The 16,841-nt window shown below is 33.7% G+C and overlaps 1 protein-coding gene across 1 annotated transcript; it reads right to left on the reverse strand.

The window, feature by feature from the left end:
- Nucleotides 1-6,347: 6,347 nt before the first annotated feature.
- Nucleotides 6,348-15,540, reverse strand: LOC125653443 (complement C1q subcomponent subunit A-like). The gene is made up of 3 exons (XM_048882896.2): nt 15,504-15,540; nt 8,697-8,755; nt 6,348-6,792 (listed from the first exon to the last, which is right to left on the reverse strand). The coding sequence occupies exons 2-3, from the start codon at nt 8,742-8,744 to the stop codon at nt 6,394-6,396; spliced, it is 447 nt and encodes a 148-aa protein (XP_048738853.1). The 5' UTR covers nt 8,745-8,755; nt 15,504-15,540; the 3' UTR covers nt 6,348-6,393.
- Between the last annotated feature and the right edge of the window lie 1,301 nt (nt 15,541-16,841).

Below are 16,841 nucleotides of genomic sequence, written 5' to 3' on the forward strand. Positions count from 1 at the left end.
ATTACCGAAAACAATTTATCGAAATACTCTAAACAACCAAAAAATAAACAATTTATGGATTGTCTGTGTTCGTTCTAGATATTTCGATTCATTAACGCTTGCTCCATCAATTCCATATTGAACTAGAGTTATAACATTTGTTCTTACCCGTGTGACCCATGCATTGAGGCTATGATCGAACGTTCCAGAGGAAGTTTTGTTCATGTATATTGTTTGCTATCTGAAATGTGCTGTTGTCATCTTGTCATAAAACCTATAGGAAAACCAGTTTCTCATAATATTTACATCGTGCCATTGTGTATCGTCTCAGTCATCAGGAGAGCGTTTGTAGGTTCATGTACCTCTAGTTTTTGGTCATGAAATTTTGTATTCACTCCGTTCTTGTTCTGAATCCAGATTTTATCCCCCTTGTTTAACAGCAGCATGTGGAAAGGTTTTAGTATTAGAAACTACAACGGATATCTTTTTGCCATTCTTAGTAATGTTGACGTGGACACTTATCCAGCTACAGGAGATGCTATCAAGACCATTATAGGGGCGGTGAAAAAAACGGTTGCCCGTTCATAGGCTCCGCCCCAATTCGTCAACATGCGATCATACTTTACCACAGCGTGAGCGCTCACTGTTGTGTCTTTATATAAAAGGACTGTAAAGGCAACGTTCCTTCTTCTCTGTGGTAAAACAAAAATAGAACATGTCAATATCTGAAATACATTTGCGTAGTTTTTTGTGTGTGTGTGTTCATGTTCACAACCATAGTGGACAATCGTTTACGAGGGGTAACACTTTCCAAACTTTCTCATAAATACACACAGCATTCAGAACATACTACTGACGATAATCAGACCTAAACAAAAAAGGATAAGTTAATTACATTTGAAAATTTCTTTCATATCATCTTTTTTTATTAAAGTTGTTATCAAATTGATAAGGGTATAGATTTACCTTCACAGGGCATACCAACATCAATTTTACGCTACTGACAACACAAAACTATTATTATGTTACTATATAAACATTGTATTGTTTTGAGAAGTCCTTAACACAGTGGGTACCAATTAAAAAGCCTGTCTAAATATCTCGATTTATTTTCCATGGATAACAATTAGTTGTATAAACTGTGTTTGGGGCTTTTTAATCCCACAATGTTATGACCATACATTACTTAAGCACGGAAATGGTGATGTAAAAATTATACGGTACCAATTTTGATGCACCAGATGCGCATTTCGACAAATAATGTCTCTTCAGTGATGCTCAACCGAAATCTTTGAAATCCGAAATAACTTTGAAGTTTTAGAGCTAAATATAGCCAAAAATAGCGTGTCAAAAAAGTGGAGCCAAATTCGTCCAAGGATAAGAGCTATGCATGAGGGAGATAATCCTTAATTTTGAAATGAATTTCTAAATTTTGTAACAGCAACTAAATATACATCCGTATGTTCAAGCTAGTAACGAAGTACTTAGCTACTGGGCTGTAGAGACCCTGTGATGTAATGAATTACGTTTTAAAGAAAACGACGATTGGTAATGGTAATTTCATACCCAAAATAATTACGATAGTTGTAATGATATATTTAATATCCTTTTTTTTCTTTTGAGATATTTTACATTGATTTGCCTATTTTTTTTAATGGCAATGCAATACTTAAGTAAGATAAGATCACGAATGACAAAGGTGATTTAGTGTCCAAAATAATTCGATAGTTGAAATGAAATGCACTACCTCAAAATAGTATTCGCACCAAGCTTGTTGCATACATTACAAATTCAGTATATTTCTTTCTTTTGGGATGTTTATCATTAATTTATTTTTTCATTTACATAATCATGTCAGTGTAATTTAACTTATGACTCCAGAAATTAGTCCCATTGCAGTACAAAGAAGTATACATTTCATTGTGTCTTCTAAAAAAAAAAAATACGGTTATAAAAAGATCTAATTTTGATTTTTTTTTCCTGATATTAGCGCAAAACATACAATATATTCAGTTCAGTTCACAGTTTCATTATCACAGTTAACGTGTTAAACTCGCTGTCAGTGTCTCTTTTCACTTGGATTTATCATGCTTATTTTTCCGATTTTTTTGTACAGTATATCTACAATATACCAAGTTTGCACAAATAAACCATGGTTTACACCGACTTCAACATGTCTCATGTATTTACCTGTGATCATTAGAATGTCTGCGCATTATCATAAGTGAATTGTATACGATGATTGGAAGGGTTATAATTTACGATAAAGGGTATATCTTTAGTATGAGCTGAAATGTAGATTTTATTTCTATTCCGATTGCTTTGATATCATAAATAAAATTATCAGCTTCTTAACTTGATACCGAGTAGTCTAGCAACAAAGAAGTATCCAATGATTTCAAATACTCAAGAGAACGATTTAGTGATACCTTTGAAAACGTCAACGTGACCTGCGTGTTAAATTTCACAGCTTCTTCTTCTTTGCTGATTGTTATCATGAGCTTGAAGTAGAAATATTTCTATTGAATGATTCATAGTTGTTGACTCCTGAGTAAGAGACATGTATACTGTATCTGCAGCAAATGTTAATATGTAGGAGAAAATTGAACTCATTGTGCTTGATTATAAGCCATTTAGCATTACATTTGACTCCTTTTCAATTAAAAAATATCATCTAGCTTGTTCAGATTTACCATTCTTACTATTACTATTACTCTCGATCTAGAATTCCAATCTGAACCCCTAATTTCTATTTCAATTCATTTACGATATACTAATGTGATTGAGATTCTTTCTAGAAAAACTTTAACGCTTCGCAAATATCATATGAAATTTGACTTGTATGACATTTATATTTTTTTCTGGACAATGTTGATAAAAAGAGAGATATGTGATGTTTCTCTAATCAATGATTTAGCATTTTTGCTTATTGGGTGCACTTATCTTTGCGATTCATTTCTGCTAATAGTAAGAATGGTAAATTCGTCCAAGGATAAGAGCTATGCATGAGGGAGATAATCCTTAATTTTGAAATACGGTTCAGCGGAAATATGCTTACCTGATTTAACAGTTTTAGGTTATGTTTTTTTAAAGGTTTATTTACAGTCATACTTACAGCCAGCAGAATCCATCAGTAATGTTAAGAATAGATCAGAATTTCTGGACACACTAATTTTGACTACGGATAACTCCGTTTACCTGAACAGGATATAGGGCTCACGGCGGGTGTGACCGGTCAACAGGGGATGCTTACTCCTTCTCTGGTGTGTTCAGGGGTATGTGTTTGCCCAACTCTCTATTTTGTATTGCTTGTAAGAGTTATGAGATTGATCACTGTTCGTTATTTTCACCTTTCATACCATCCCCTATTACACCTGTTGCGAATCAGAGTACGGGAATTTATTTATACGACCTCAGTTTTAGCCACATATGTGAGGAATAAATATAATCTTCATAAATTGAAAGGTATCCTTAAGGTTATAAAGCTGTATTGTTGAAATATTGCCCCATGTTCGGCTTGACGGCGTAGTCTGAAACTTTTTCTTCATAATCACAGTCTAATTCTAGATATTCCTAGATGAGTCTTTCGAATCACTGAAATGCTCAGGAATTTTATTGGGGGTTGGGGGGTTGGGGGGTTGGGGGGGGGTTCTTCTGAGAGAAATGCTCTTGCATACAAAAATGCATAAGATAAACAGTTTTATGAATTGCTTTCGTTCATTTTAAGTCATGGGATTTTATTAAGGCTAGTTCCGTTTCATTATTTTTCATTTTGAATTAAACCAACTCACATCCATATATTGACTTCCCCATCCTTAATGTGTTTGTGAACTGGATATTTATTGTTACAACCTGATAATATCACTATTTATTGTTATAACCTGATAATATCACTATTTATTGTTATAACCTAATGATATCCATATTATTGTTATAACCTGATAATATCACTATTTATTGTTGTAAGCTGATAATAGCACATGCAGGGAAACAGTTTCGCAGAATATCATTGTGTAATATTGTTCTAATCATCTGATTAGTGTTTCAATGTCAACGTTTCCCTTGGATATTTTTTCAGTTAGATGATAAATTGAATTACCACATGTTAGCAGGAAGGTTGAATGAAAGTTAGAAAATTTATAGCAGAGCGATTAGACAACAATAATAGATACTAAATAATCAATGGTTGTTAAGCTTTGCATCCTGACCAGGCCTGTCCTCGATTAAGATGTCACCACCGTTTTTCTACAGTAGGTAATGCGTCTGACTAGCATGTAACTTCGGGGATGGGGGTTAATGCAGAAAACAAATGCTGTCTGTCGTGTTTCATACCGATTGTCAGATCGTTCGTGGCACACTGTTTTTGACTACGGATAACTCCGTTTACCTGATCAAGGTCTACGGTCGATATGGGATGCGTACTCCTCCTAGGCACCTGATCCCACCTCTGGTGTGTCCAGGGGTCCGTGTTTGCCCAACTATCTATTTTGTATTGCTTATGGGATTTATGAGATAGATCGTTGTTCGTTATCTTCACCTTTCATGGATATATTTTTACCGTCATTATGATTTTTATCTACACATCTTTACTTCTCTGACTCATCAAGCTACATTAAATATTATTAAGATCTTTCTAAAGGGCGGTGAAAACACCGCTTGTTATCTGATAGACTCCAATCCAGATGGTCAACACGTGCTAATATTTAAAAACCTAATGGCGCTAAATGTGTGTAGTTGTACAGCAGGGACGCGTTTTACAAAAGAACTTACGACTTAAGACCAAGTTTACATACTGGAATTTTTTTAGTTTATTGTAAGATCATTCACTCCAAATGCAAAATATGTTTTTTTAATATTGAAAACTAAGCCTCAGAAAAGTTTTACTTCATTCATTCAAAGTAATAACAGTGTAATACAATTTAAGACTTGTGACTTCGTCGTAAGTTGTTTTGTAAAACGGGCCCCAGGACTTTAAAAGCGACCATTGGCACCGTGGTGTAACTTGGTTTCAATACAGCACGCACTGACGCTGGTCCAAATGAGGTACCGGGGATTACCATATCTGATTCTAAATGAAGACGGTTAGTCTGCACATCTTGAAATTGCAAGATTCGCTTCATTATGTCGTATAGATGCAAAGGATAGCGATACAATATTGACAAGTCGCAAGTCATTTTGGTTGTTTATAAGAACTAAAAGTTTCATATGAGAAGATCAGAACCATACATGTATAAAAGCAAAACAATTCCTTTCAAGATTATACTATGTAGAACTTTTGATATCCATAGATCAATACATGTATATTCTAAATTTATTTGAAAGTGATAAAAATATTTTCACAATTAACATATTCAAAAACATTTTTATGATGGGTTACAGGATAGTTAACATCATTCACTTTAAATTTCTTACGACCTACTGTTGCAAACAATTTCTTTAAATTCAAAGTACTAAAATCAAGATTTGTACAATTGATGATTTGATATTGGATACTTTCTAAGGAGGGGGAAATCTTGGAAATATATCGATTATTTGGTTACGCTGTCGATATTTTTCCATACAATAACATCAAATACAACTTAATACTAAAAGTACAATTTTATTAACATCCCTATAAGATTGCTCTAATGTATAAAACGCTCAGATGAATTTTACGAACAGTGAAAAAATTTTCCAACATTTTCGACATCCTTTTGTTTTTCTACGCTTTGTGACAAATTTTTAAAAGTTTGTCTTTGAACTAGTCAGTAGTAATGATATTTGTGATATTTATTTATGGGGAAATCAGGACAGATGTGTCCTGTATAATTAGATGACTAATTTTTCATATCAGCTGATTTCCCTACAGTTTGAACTAGTCAGTGGTATGGTTACTTGTGTGAATTGTTTATGGGGGAAATCTGGACAGATGTGCTGATATCCTGTGTAATGATATGACGAAATTTTTATATTTGTTGATTTGCCATTTTTTGTTTGTGAATCTTTATTTTCGTAACTTGTCTCCTTTAATAAATCACATATTTCATTCTTTTTTGTGTTTTGTTATTTTCGGGAAAAAAAAGCTTTCGTGAGCTGTTTTCGTGTGCACTGAACAGTATGAGACAAATCTGTTTATCGAAATGCTCTGAAGTACCATCACGGAACCACAATTTGTAGATTGTCATTAGTATTCATTAAATTTTATTCAATGTCAGCTTAATTTCCACATTGAACCTGTACTGTTGCCATCTTGGCATGAGACCCCAGGAAAGCCAGTTTTGCAAAATACATAAAGCGTACCCTTCTTTGTTGTTTTTTATCATCAGGCATTTCTAGGCTCATGGACCTCTTGTTTTTGTATTAAAGGATACAATGAATCAACACATGAATGGATGCAGATTGTGTTTAATATAGAGTCCAACTCCAGAAATAGATTTACAGTTCGTTGATTAGAACACCAGAAAAGACATTGAAAGATTTGTGGTCATAGAACTTTGCATTCTTGCCGTTCCTGTTCTGGATCCAGATTCTATCCCCCTTGTTTAACAGCAGTTGTAGAGTCTGACTAGCATGTTGGTATGTGTTGGCATTAGAATGCACCATAGACATCTCTTTACCATTCTTAGTAATACTGACGTGAACAGCATTACTTGGATGACTCATCAAGCTACAGGAGATGCTGTAGAGACCATTATAGGGGGCGGTGAAAAAGCCGGTTGTTGGTTGATAGGCTCCGCCCCAATTTGTCAACACGTGATCATACTTCACCACAGCGTGAGCGCCCACTGTTGTGTGTTTGGACAGAAGGGCTGTAAAGGCAACCTTCCCTCCTTTCTATGGTAAAACAAAAAAAAACATTGTATCAATGTATGAAGTAGATTTGGATAGATTATTTTAATGTTTATTTTCTCAACCATAATGGACAATTGTTTACGACGAGGTAGCTCATTCCTGTGTTTCCCTTAAATACACGCAGTATTCGTATAATGATATTGAATGTCATTAGACCTCAACAAAATAACGGAGATTGGATGATTTCAATCAAATCTGTTTATCGGCGAGACACACCCTGCATGTAATTCTTCATACATGTGTTACGTACTTGTTATCTTCCTTGTTTATTTCACGTCTTTTATCCATCGTCCACAGTCACAAGATGGTGTGAAATCCAAATCACTAGATATTGAATATATGATGTATATCGTTTTCGATAATCATGACAAAAATAGTTAATCATTATTATTATTAATATCCCTGTTATATGGCATGCAAGGTGAAGATAACGAACAGTGATCAATCTCATAACTCCTATAAGCAATACAAAATAGATAGTTGGGCAAACACGGACCCCTGGACACACCAGTGGTGGGATCAGGTGCCTAGGAGGAGTAAGCATCCCCTGTTGACCGGTCACACCCGCCGTGAGCCCTATATCCTGATCAGGTAAACGGAGTTATCCGCAGTCGAAATCAGTGTGCCAAGAACGGCTTAACAAACGGTATGAATCACGTCAGACAGCATTTGACCCAATGCGAGGTTGTACTGACGACGTAGATCATTATAACGACCATATAATTTGCGAAATCAGAGTGTTGTTTAACAAAGTAAGTTTTTGAATGACTGATCACTAGATATGAATATTTCCTTTTTCCGTTTTTGTTGAAGAAGCAACTGTTTATGATGTCAAAAAGTCTAGTCTTTAATTTATCGTGAGGAATGGTCGTGTATAGTGTTGAAAAGTCATAGGTTTTAATGTTATTGATTTGGGGAAAATTCTGCGATTTCAAGTTTACTAAAAGTTCTTTAGAATTTTTTAGAATCCACATTTGATTAACATAAATCACAATTACATTGTAATCCGTTAATAAGTTGGACATTTAATTCCAGGGTTCATTTGTTCACGTTTTATCAATGCAGTCATGGCCTATTCCGACGATGATTATGTAACATTCGTAATTCGTATATTGTCATTTTAATGAATTTTAATTATAATAAATCTGGTGAAGTTGATTAAATCTTCACATTCGTTTTATGATAAACTTGTTATCAAATTGATATGGTTATTTACCTTTACAGTTATCTCAAATGGGGCGTATACCTTGTGTATAGAGTATCAACACCATACTAACATTATATATATCAAATTTCCAACAAGTGTATAATTTTGGATATGCTTAATACTGTCGTTAACAATTAAGAAGCCCTCTCTGAATAAGTCGATTTATGTTCCATAAATAAAACTTTGTTGTGTCAATTATTTCATTTGTTTTTAAATTCCAAAATGTGATGGTAATGCAAAGGTAATGGTAATGTAATGAATTACTTTTCAAAGAAAATGACATTGACGAAGGGTAATGTTAATTTAATGCCCAAAATCATACAGTAATTGTAATGAAATGCATTACTTCAAATTTGTAATTCGTACCGAACCTGTCCCATACATTACAAATTTAATATCCATTTTTCTCCCTTTTTAGATATTTTCCATTAATTTGTCTATTTTTGTAATGGCAATGCATTATTTCAGTAAAGTAATAATTATGGTGTACTACCTTACTTATTAAAGAATGACAAAGGCAATTTAGTGCCCAAAATAATTCGATTCGATAATTGAAATGAAATGCACTACCTCAAAATGTAATTCGCACCAAGCGTAAAAAATTCAAGATCCTCTTTTGTTTTTCTTTTGAGTTTACAAATTCATTTCTTCATTTCTATAATCACATAATAGTACTTACGACACCAGAAATGAGTCCAATGGCAGCACAAAAAAGTAAAAGTTTCATTTTCTCTTCTTCTGAAAAACATAACGTTATAAAAAAAAAAAAGATAAGTTAATTTTTTTCCTGATATTAGCGCAACAACCTAAAATATCTTTAGCTCATTCTCACAGTTAAGAGGTTCAGAGTGTTACAACCTACAATATCTTTAGCTCATTCTCACAGTTAAGAAGTTCAGAGTGTTACATTTGCTCTCTTTAGCTCATTCTCACAGTTAAGAAGTTCAGAGTGTTACATTTGCTCTCTTTAGCTCATTCTCACAGTTAAGAAGTTCAGAGTGTTACATTTGCTCTCTTTAGCTCATTCTCACAGTTAAGAGGTTCAGAGTGTTACAACCTACAATATCTTTAGCTCATTCTCACAGTTAAGAAGTTCAGAGTGTTACATTTGCTCTCTTTAGCTCATTCTCACAGTTAAGAAGTTCAGAGTGTTACATTTGCTCTCTTTAGCTCATTCTCACTGTTAAGAGGTTCAGAGTGTTACAACCTACAATATTTTTAGCTCATTCTCACAGTTAAGAAGTTCAGAGTGTTACATTTGCTCTCTTTAGCTCATTCTCACAGTTAAGAAGTTCAGAGTGTTACAACCTACAATATCTTTAGCTCATTCTCACAGTTAAGAAGTTCAGAGTGTTACATTTGCTCTCTTTAGCTCATTCTCACAGTTAAGAAGTTCAGAGTGTTACATTTGCTCTCTTTAGCTCATTCTCACAGTTAAGAAGTTCAGAGTGTTACATTTGCTCTCTTTAGCTCATTCTCACAGTTAAGAGGTTCAGAGTGTTACAACCTACAATATCTTTAGCTCATTCTCACAGTTAAGAAGTTCAGAGTGTTACATTTGCTCTCTTTAGCTCATTCTCACAGTTAAGAAGTTCAGAGTGTTACATTTGCTCTCTTTAGCTCATTCTCACTGTTAAGAGGTTCAGAGTGTTACAACCTACAATATTTTTAGCTCATTCTCACAGTTAAGAAGTTCAGAGTGTTACATTTGCTCTCTTTAGCTCATTCTCACAGTTAAGAAGTTCAGAGTGTTACAACCTACAATATCTTTAGCTCATTCTCACAGTTAAGAAGTTCATAGTGTTACATTTGCTCTCTTTAGCTCATTCTCACAGTTAAGAAGTTCAGAGTGTTACATTTGCTCTCTTTAGCTCATTCTCACAGTTAAGAAGTTCAGAGTGTTACATTTGCTCTCTTTAGCTCATTCTCACAGTTAAGAGGTTCAGAGTGTTACAACCTACAATATCTTTAGCTCATTCTCACAGTTAAGAAGTTCAGAGTGTTACATTTGCTCTCTTTAGCTCATTCTCACAGTTAAGAAGTTCAGAGTGTTACATTTGCTCTCTTTAGCTCATTCTCACAGTTAAGAGGTTCAGAGTGTTACAACCTACAATATCTTTAGCTCATTCTCACAGTTAAGAAGTTCAGAGTGTTACATTTGCTCTCTTTAGCTCATTCTCACAGTTAAGAGGTTCAGAGTGTTACATTTGCTCTCTTTAGCTCATTCTCACAGTTAAGAGGTTCAGAGTGTTACAACCTACAATATCTTTAGCTCATTCTCACAGTTAAGAAGTTCAGAGTGTTACAACCTACAATATCTTTAGCTCATTCTCACAGTTAAGAAGTTCAGAGTGTTACATTTGCTCTCTTTAGCTCATTCTCACAGTTAAGAAGTTCAGAGTGTTACATTTGCTCTCTTTAGCTCATTCTCACAGTTAAGAAGTTCAGAGTGTTACATTTGCTCTCTTTAGCTCATTCTCACAGTTAAGAAGTTCAGAGTGTTACATTTGCTCTCTTTAGCTCATTCTCACAGTTAAGAAGTTCAGAGTGTTACATTTGCTCTCCTTTCACTCACGTTTATCGTGTTTATCTTTCAATTAGCATCAAAATGTCTAGTGCATAGTATCTACCAAGATTGCACAAATAAACTATGGTTTACATCTACTTCCACATGTCTGGTTTAATTTACTGTGTTCATTAGAAGTTCATTTTATAACGCATTTTATACCAATTGTAGGGCCGTTTCTTACATACAGAGTTTAACTACAAATTATACCGTTTACCTGATCGAGATATAGGTATCTAGGCGAGTGTGACCAGTCAAAGGGTATGCTTAATTCTCCTAGGCACCTGATCCCTCAGCGGGATTCAAAGATTTAACAATTTATTCCCAAAAAATATTAATTACAAAATACAAACTTATATTAATCAAACTCCACCAATCAATGTCCATTGTTTGTTCAATGCTGAGTACATTCACACACGCGGAAAAGAATGCTTATAGCCCTATCGAAACCGGCCTATAAGTTCAGTCCCTAGTAATGTAATATCCAATGATATTCTGATGAGTACATCTTACCACAAAATTTACAGTCTATTTATGCTTAAGAAAATTCTAGAGGATTCAATTTCTTCAAAGTGTACAACATCAGTAAACAGGTACTACACCACATTTTTATGGAATCCTCCCTAATACAATTTTAAAATTAGAGTGTCTTTTCCAAATTCTTAATTAGGTCACATGTTAAAAAAAATATAATTAAAAGATAGGTCTAGTGCACAAGAACTACACAGCAATTCACACTTTATCGTTCTCTGTGGCTTTAGCATCAGACAATTGTAAGTCTGATTCTTATCCTTTCCTATATTCTCCTGTATTATTTATGAAATAATGGTTACAAAAACCAGGATGTCCTTAATGACAAAATTGAAGATAACAAACGGTATTCATTCTCAAAATTCCTATGACGAACACAAAAGTGTAGGCCAAACACGGGCCCGGGACACACCAGAGGTGGGATCAGATGATTAGGAGGAGTAAACATCCCCTGTTGACCGATCAAACCCGCTGTGAGCCCTATATCTTGATCAGATCAACGAAGTAATTCGTAGTCAATGTTAGTATGTAAAGAATCAATGACAATAGAAGAATGGCAATTGATCGTTAACGGGGTTTTTTTTTCAAAATAATTTGAGGTAACAGTAGTACCACATTAATGGTTTCTTGAGATACACCTATTCATTGTATTCCTGAGAATTATATTGATTATGAGTTTGCGAAGACGTTAAGATAGATCGATACCCATGTGATATCATATGAATTTGCAAAATGTTTACTTAATTAAGTTTTGTGCATGATAGAAAGGTGAAGCTAACAAACACAGATCAATCTCATAACTCCTTTATGGAATAATAAACATTGCGTTGGGCAAACATGGACCCCTGAATATACTAGAGGTAGGATCAGGTGCCTAGGAGGAGTAATCATCCCCTGTGGACCGGTCACGCCCGCCGCGTGAGCCCTACATGTATATCTTGATCAGGTAAACGGAGTTATTCGTAGTCAAAATCGGTGTTCCAAGAACTACGTATATATCTTTCAAAGGAATTTTATTCACTTGATAAAATTAAACATCTGTTAAACTATCGATAATGAAAAAGCTTATATTTTCCGTAAATAATCAATTATTTATAATTAATTATACATTTATATAGCGCCTTATCTAATAAAGACAATTACCTAAAGCGCTTTACATGTAAAACAATAAAAACAAAGAACAATCAATACATAGAAAAAAGTATAGAATAACACTAAAAGTGATTTTGTATTTTGTTTTTTGTTTGTTTGATGGGTTTGTTTGTTTTTTGGTTTTGGTTTTGTTGTGGGTTTTTTTTTTTGTTTTTTTTTGGTTTTTTTTTTTTTGTTTTTTTTTTTTCAATTTGGTTTAGTTGATTTTTTAAAATAACTGTATACATAAATACCCAATTACAGATTAAATGCAAGTTTTAAAAGATATGTTTTAAGTTGGTTTGATAAAAATATGTTGTTAAGGGCAATAACTCTTATGCTGGTATTTTCTCTACTACATGCCTATTATACAATGTTTTCCCTAATATCTACAATTAATCAAAATATATTTATAAATTAGCAGGTTTTTTAATTGTTTACATTTTAACATTATTTATTTTAATTATTCTGTTGAATAAAAATGTGTGATTTTCTGATGTTGACATATATACTTCCGTTTTCCTTTATGAAAGTTGAAGATAACTAACAGTGATCAATCTCATAACTCCTATAAGCAAACACAAAATAGAGAGTTGGATAAACACGGACCCCTGGATATACCTGAGTTGTGATCAGGTACCTAGGAGGAGTAAGCATCCCCTGTCGACCTGTCACACCCGCCGTGAGCCCTATATCTTGATGAGGTAAACGGAGTCAAAATCAGTGTGCCAAGAACGACCTAACAATTGGTATGAAACACGTCAGACAGCATGTACCTAATGATAGGTTGTATTGGCAAACTAGATCGCTATAACGACCATGGAATTTGTGGAATGCTGACTTTAAACGAGACTTTTGAAACCTCTGTACCATGACTTTGTCAGTAGCTTGCTTCGATTTAAAAAGACCATACGCAGAACAAGCTCTTGTGTATTGAATCAGTTTAGAGGTGTAAACACCAGAATATTATGCAGGTGATAATGGAATATTGCTACATCAATAAGGGACGTTGACGATGGAGAAGTTGATGTGAAGTTCATGTGATATATTAGTGGTCGGTCTTCTGCACAGTAGACAATAAAACTGAGACCAGAAACCCCAGAATATGCGCCCCGATACTTCATGATATAAATGCAACAGACAGGACCTTAAATAATAACATTATCTACAACACACGACCATCAATACAAGGAACTCCCATCCCCTAAATCATTTCATACCTGTTGTTTACAGAAAACAAATACTTGATTCGACATCTTCCAGGAGTCCCCTGGAAACACCAGAGGTGGGATCAAGTGCCGAGGAGAGAAAAGCATCCCCCGTCACCCGGTCACACCGGCCGTGAGCCCTATGTCTTGATGAGGTAAATGGAGTTATCCGCAGTCAAAATAAGCGTGCATGTCATGAACAGCCTAACAATCGGTATGAAACACATCAGTCAGCATTTAACCCAATAATAGGTTGTATTGACGAACTAAATGGTTATAATGACTATAGGATTTTGTGAAATTATTGACTTTAAACGAGATTGTTGAAACTCCTGCGTCATCAACTTCTTTGACATTAGCTTGTCTCGATTTAAAAATCGACCATACGCAGAACAAGCTATTGGGTATTGAATGAGTTGAAAAATATTAACATCATATGTAGGTGATAATGGAATATTGCTACATAAATACGGGAAGTTGACGATGGAGTAGCTAAAATCATCCTGTTTATCCTAAAGTTCAGTTGTTAGTTTGCCGTTAATATCTATTTTCAATACAATATCTAATATGTGGTGTAGTTTGCTAACTCCGTTTGCCTGATCAAGACATAGGACTGACGGCCGGTGTGATCGATCGACAGGGGATGTTTACTCCTCATACATGTAAGCATCTGATCCCATCTCTGGTATGTCCAGAGGTCCGTGTTTGTCTAACTCTTTATTTTGCATTCCTTATGGGAGTTATGGGGATGACCACTGTTCCTTATCTTCTCCTTTCGTTATAGTGAGAAGCATTTTACAACTCTTGTATTTTAGTAAGATACATGTTAATATAATTTTGCACCCGTCCTAACAGATTTATATATCAATGTATAATATATCAGTGTATAATGAAATGATATTGAACAATTTTAAATGATTTAAATCAAAATAAATGTTTATTGTTAAATAATGATGAAAGTGAAGTACAGCAAATTTACATGACTGGCAAATTATTGGAAGCCGGTCATTTTTAATTGAGACTTTTTTTGAGAAGTTTTCCGCCCTTGGTAAAAATACCAAAAACCTCATTTTCTATATGTCTATGCGGTAAATGATTAATTTTACTTCAAATTTTTAATAAAGAAAAAGTTTATATAACTTTTTACCAAGAAATTCGTATGAAACCATATTTTCTTTTCGAAATATTTTAATGTAACATACTCATCCTATAGACTTGTAAATTTCTAGGTGAAATATATCAAGCAATAATCAAACTTTTGTAAATTCCTTTGGTTGATTATTTTTGTTCAACAAACTCTTCGAAAAGATACCATAATCACAAAAAGTTCACCATCCATTTTTCAAATATTATACATTGAATACCTTAAGAAATTTAAAACAGTAAACTATGTTGGCGCATGTGCAGTCATGTGAATACATATCATACACAATTGAAGTAAGTATTTTTGTCTGGTATAATAAGAATTATAAATAAATTTTACAGTTTGTCGTTTGTAATCACGAACAATATTAATAAACTCTGATTCATCAATTTGATTGAAATCTATTTTACTATCATGCATATAAATATGAGAAATAAATGTCTACGGTTTTTTTTTTCCTATTATAGAGGGGTAGAAACAATGAAATATGGCGGTTTCGCTAAGTCACTTACTCGCGTTTTATTCTATCCATATTACAAACAACATATTGATTCCAAAAGTAAATTGCAGTACCTATCATGTACATTTTATCATGTGAGTATTACTAAAGGTGACAATATTTTCCATAATATCCATCGTGAAAGGGATTCAAGCAAATTCAAAAACAATCAATCATGCACTTATCTCTGAAACTGAAACTGTTTTTATTTGATTTAACGCCTAATTTTACACAAAGTATTCAATGGCGTTGTACATGTATAATATAAAAAGCTTTAAAAGAATAAACAATACATCATATACATGCAAACACACTCTACATATAATAAACTAAAAATATGTACATTAAAATCTCTTGTGCGAGTTCTAGTAAACTGACAGAAAATGGTAGAAAAATATTGAACTTACCTACTGTGTATTGCGCCTGTGAATGAAAGATCGATTTGTCCTGGGCGCGTATGATTTTTGTTTTTATATATATAGACTATATTTTGCTATCGTGTGTATTATTTTCATTTTAATTGCCTAAATTCCTATATAATTGACGCCGGATACATGGGAGGCTTTTTCTTATTCAATCAGCCCCTGTCGCATTAACGTCAACCTACCCAGGATATAGAACACATAATAAAAACAAAGAGGCTCTCAGGCCTCATCGGTCACATGAGTTTTCATTAAAAGTAATACTAGCCCAAACGGCTATGAAATATATAATGATGTATCATAATATAGTTATTATTTCAGCAAAGTCTCTTAGAATTTCTTACACATCGGAAACATTTAGGAGTTATTTTTCTCTAAAGGTACAACACTAATAAACGACAAAAAAAATGGGGTTATGAAAAAGTTAAACTTTAGACTCAGCCGAAAATCCTTATCTTTAATGTACAACACATTTGTTAGACCGATATTAGAATATGCGTCAGAAGTATAGGAAGGGTGTAGCCAACCTGATTCAAAAAAGTTAGAAAAACTTCAATTAAGTTCTGCTAGAATAGTTACTGGTTAAACTTCATTGGCATCAAGGAAATATCTGTATTTTGATACCGGGTGGGAAACACTTTACATCAGAAGAAAAACAAAACTGAAAACAATTTGTAAAGTAAACTGCAATCCTGATTATCTATCGGATATTTTTCTAAGTATTAAATCCCGTTCTCAAATTATGTCAAGAAAATTTCAAGACAATAGTACATTAAGATGTATACTACAAATTTAAAAAACAAAAGAAGTCCTTTGTTCCAACAGTCATAGAGGAATGGAACTCTTTACCTTTGAAGACAATGCAATCTGAACCTTTATCAAAATAAAATGCATCAGTAACCTTAAAAAATCCCCTCCCTTTCATTTTTCATTCGGAGAGAGACGTTTAAATATCTTACATACAAGGCCTCGACACAACTGCATTCTTCATAAACATTCGTTACGCTGCATATCGTTGAGAGCCCTTTACATGTGGATTAGTAGAGGATGATTATCATTTCTTTTCTTGTAGGAGGTACCGAAATGTCAGACATGAATTATTTAAGAAAATATTCAGACAAACTTCAAATAATGAACTACTGTGGGGTGACACTTCTCTCAGCAATAAGGAAAATAAATATCTTTTCTATTCATCAATCTCATTAAAATCAGACCCCATATTCATTATCATACCGTTTATAACTATATGATAATCAGTATGAGGTCTGATTTTAATCAGACTGTCTCTTCATACATTTATTAAACAAAGTAATCGATTTAATC

The sequence above is a fragment of the Ostrea edulis genome, chromosome 7 (genome assembly GCF_947568905.1).
Source record: "Ostrea edulis chromosome 7, xbOstEdul1.1, whole genome shotgun sequence".
NCBI lineage: Eukaryota > Metazoa > Mollusca > Bivalvia > Ostreida > Ostreidae > Ostrea > Ostrea edulis.

Coding starts and splice junctions, on each gene's coding strand:
- LOC125653443 (XM_048882896.2), bottom strand. CDS start 8,744: ATGAAACTTTTACTTTTTTGTGCTGCCATTGGACTCATTTCTGGTGTC. Junction 6,793..8,696: donor TTGGACTCATTTCTGGTGTC/GTAAGTACTATT, acceptor GTTTTACCATAG/AAAGGAGGGAAGGTTGCCTT.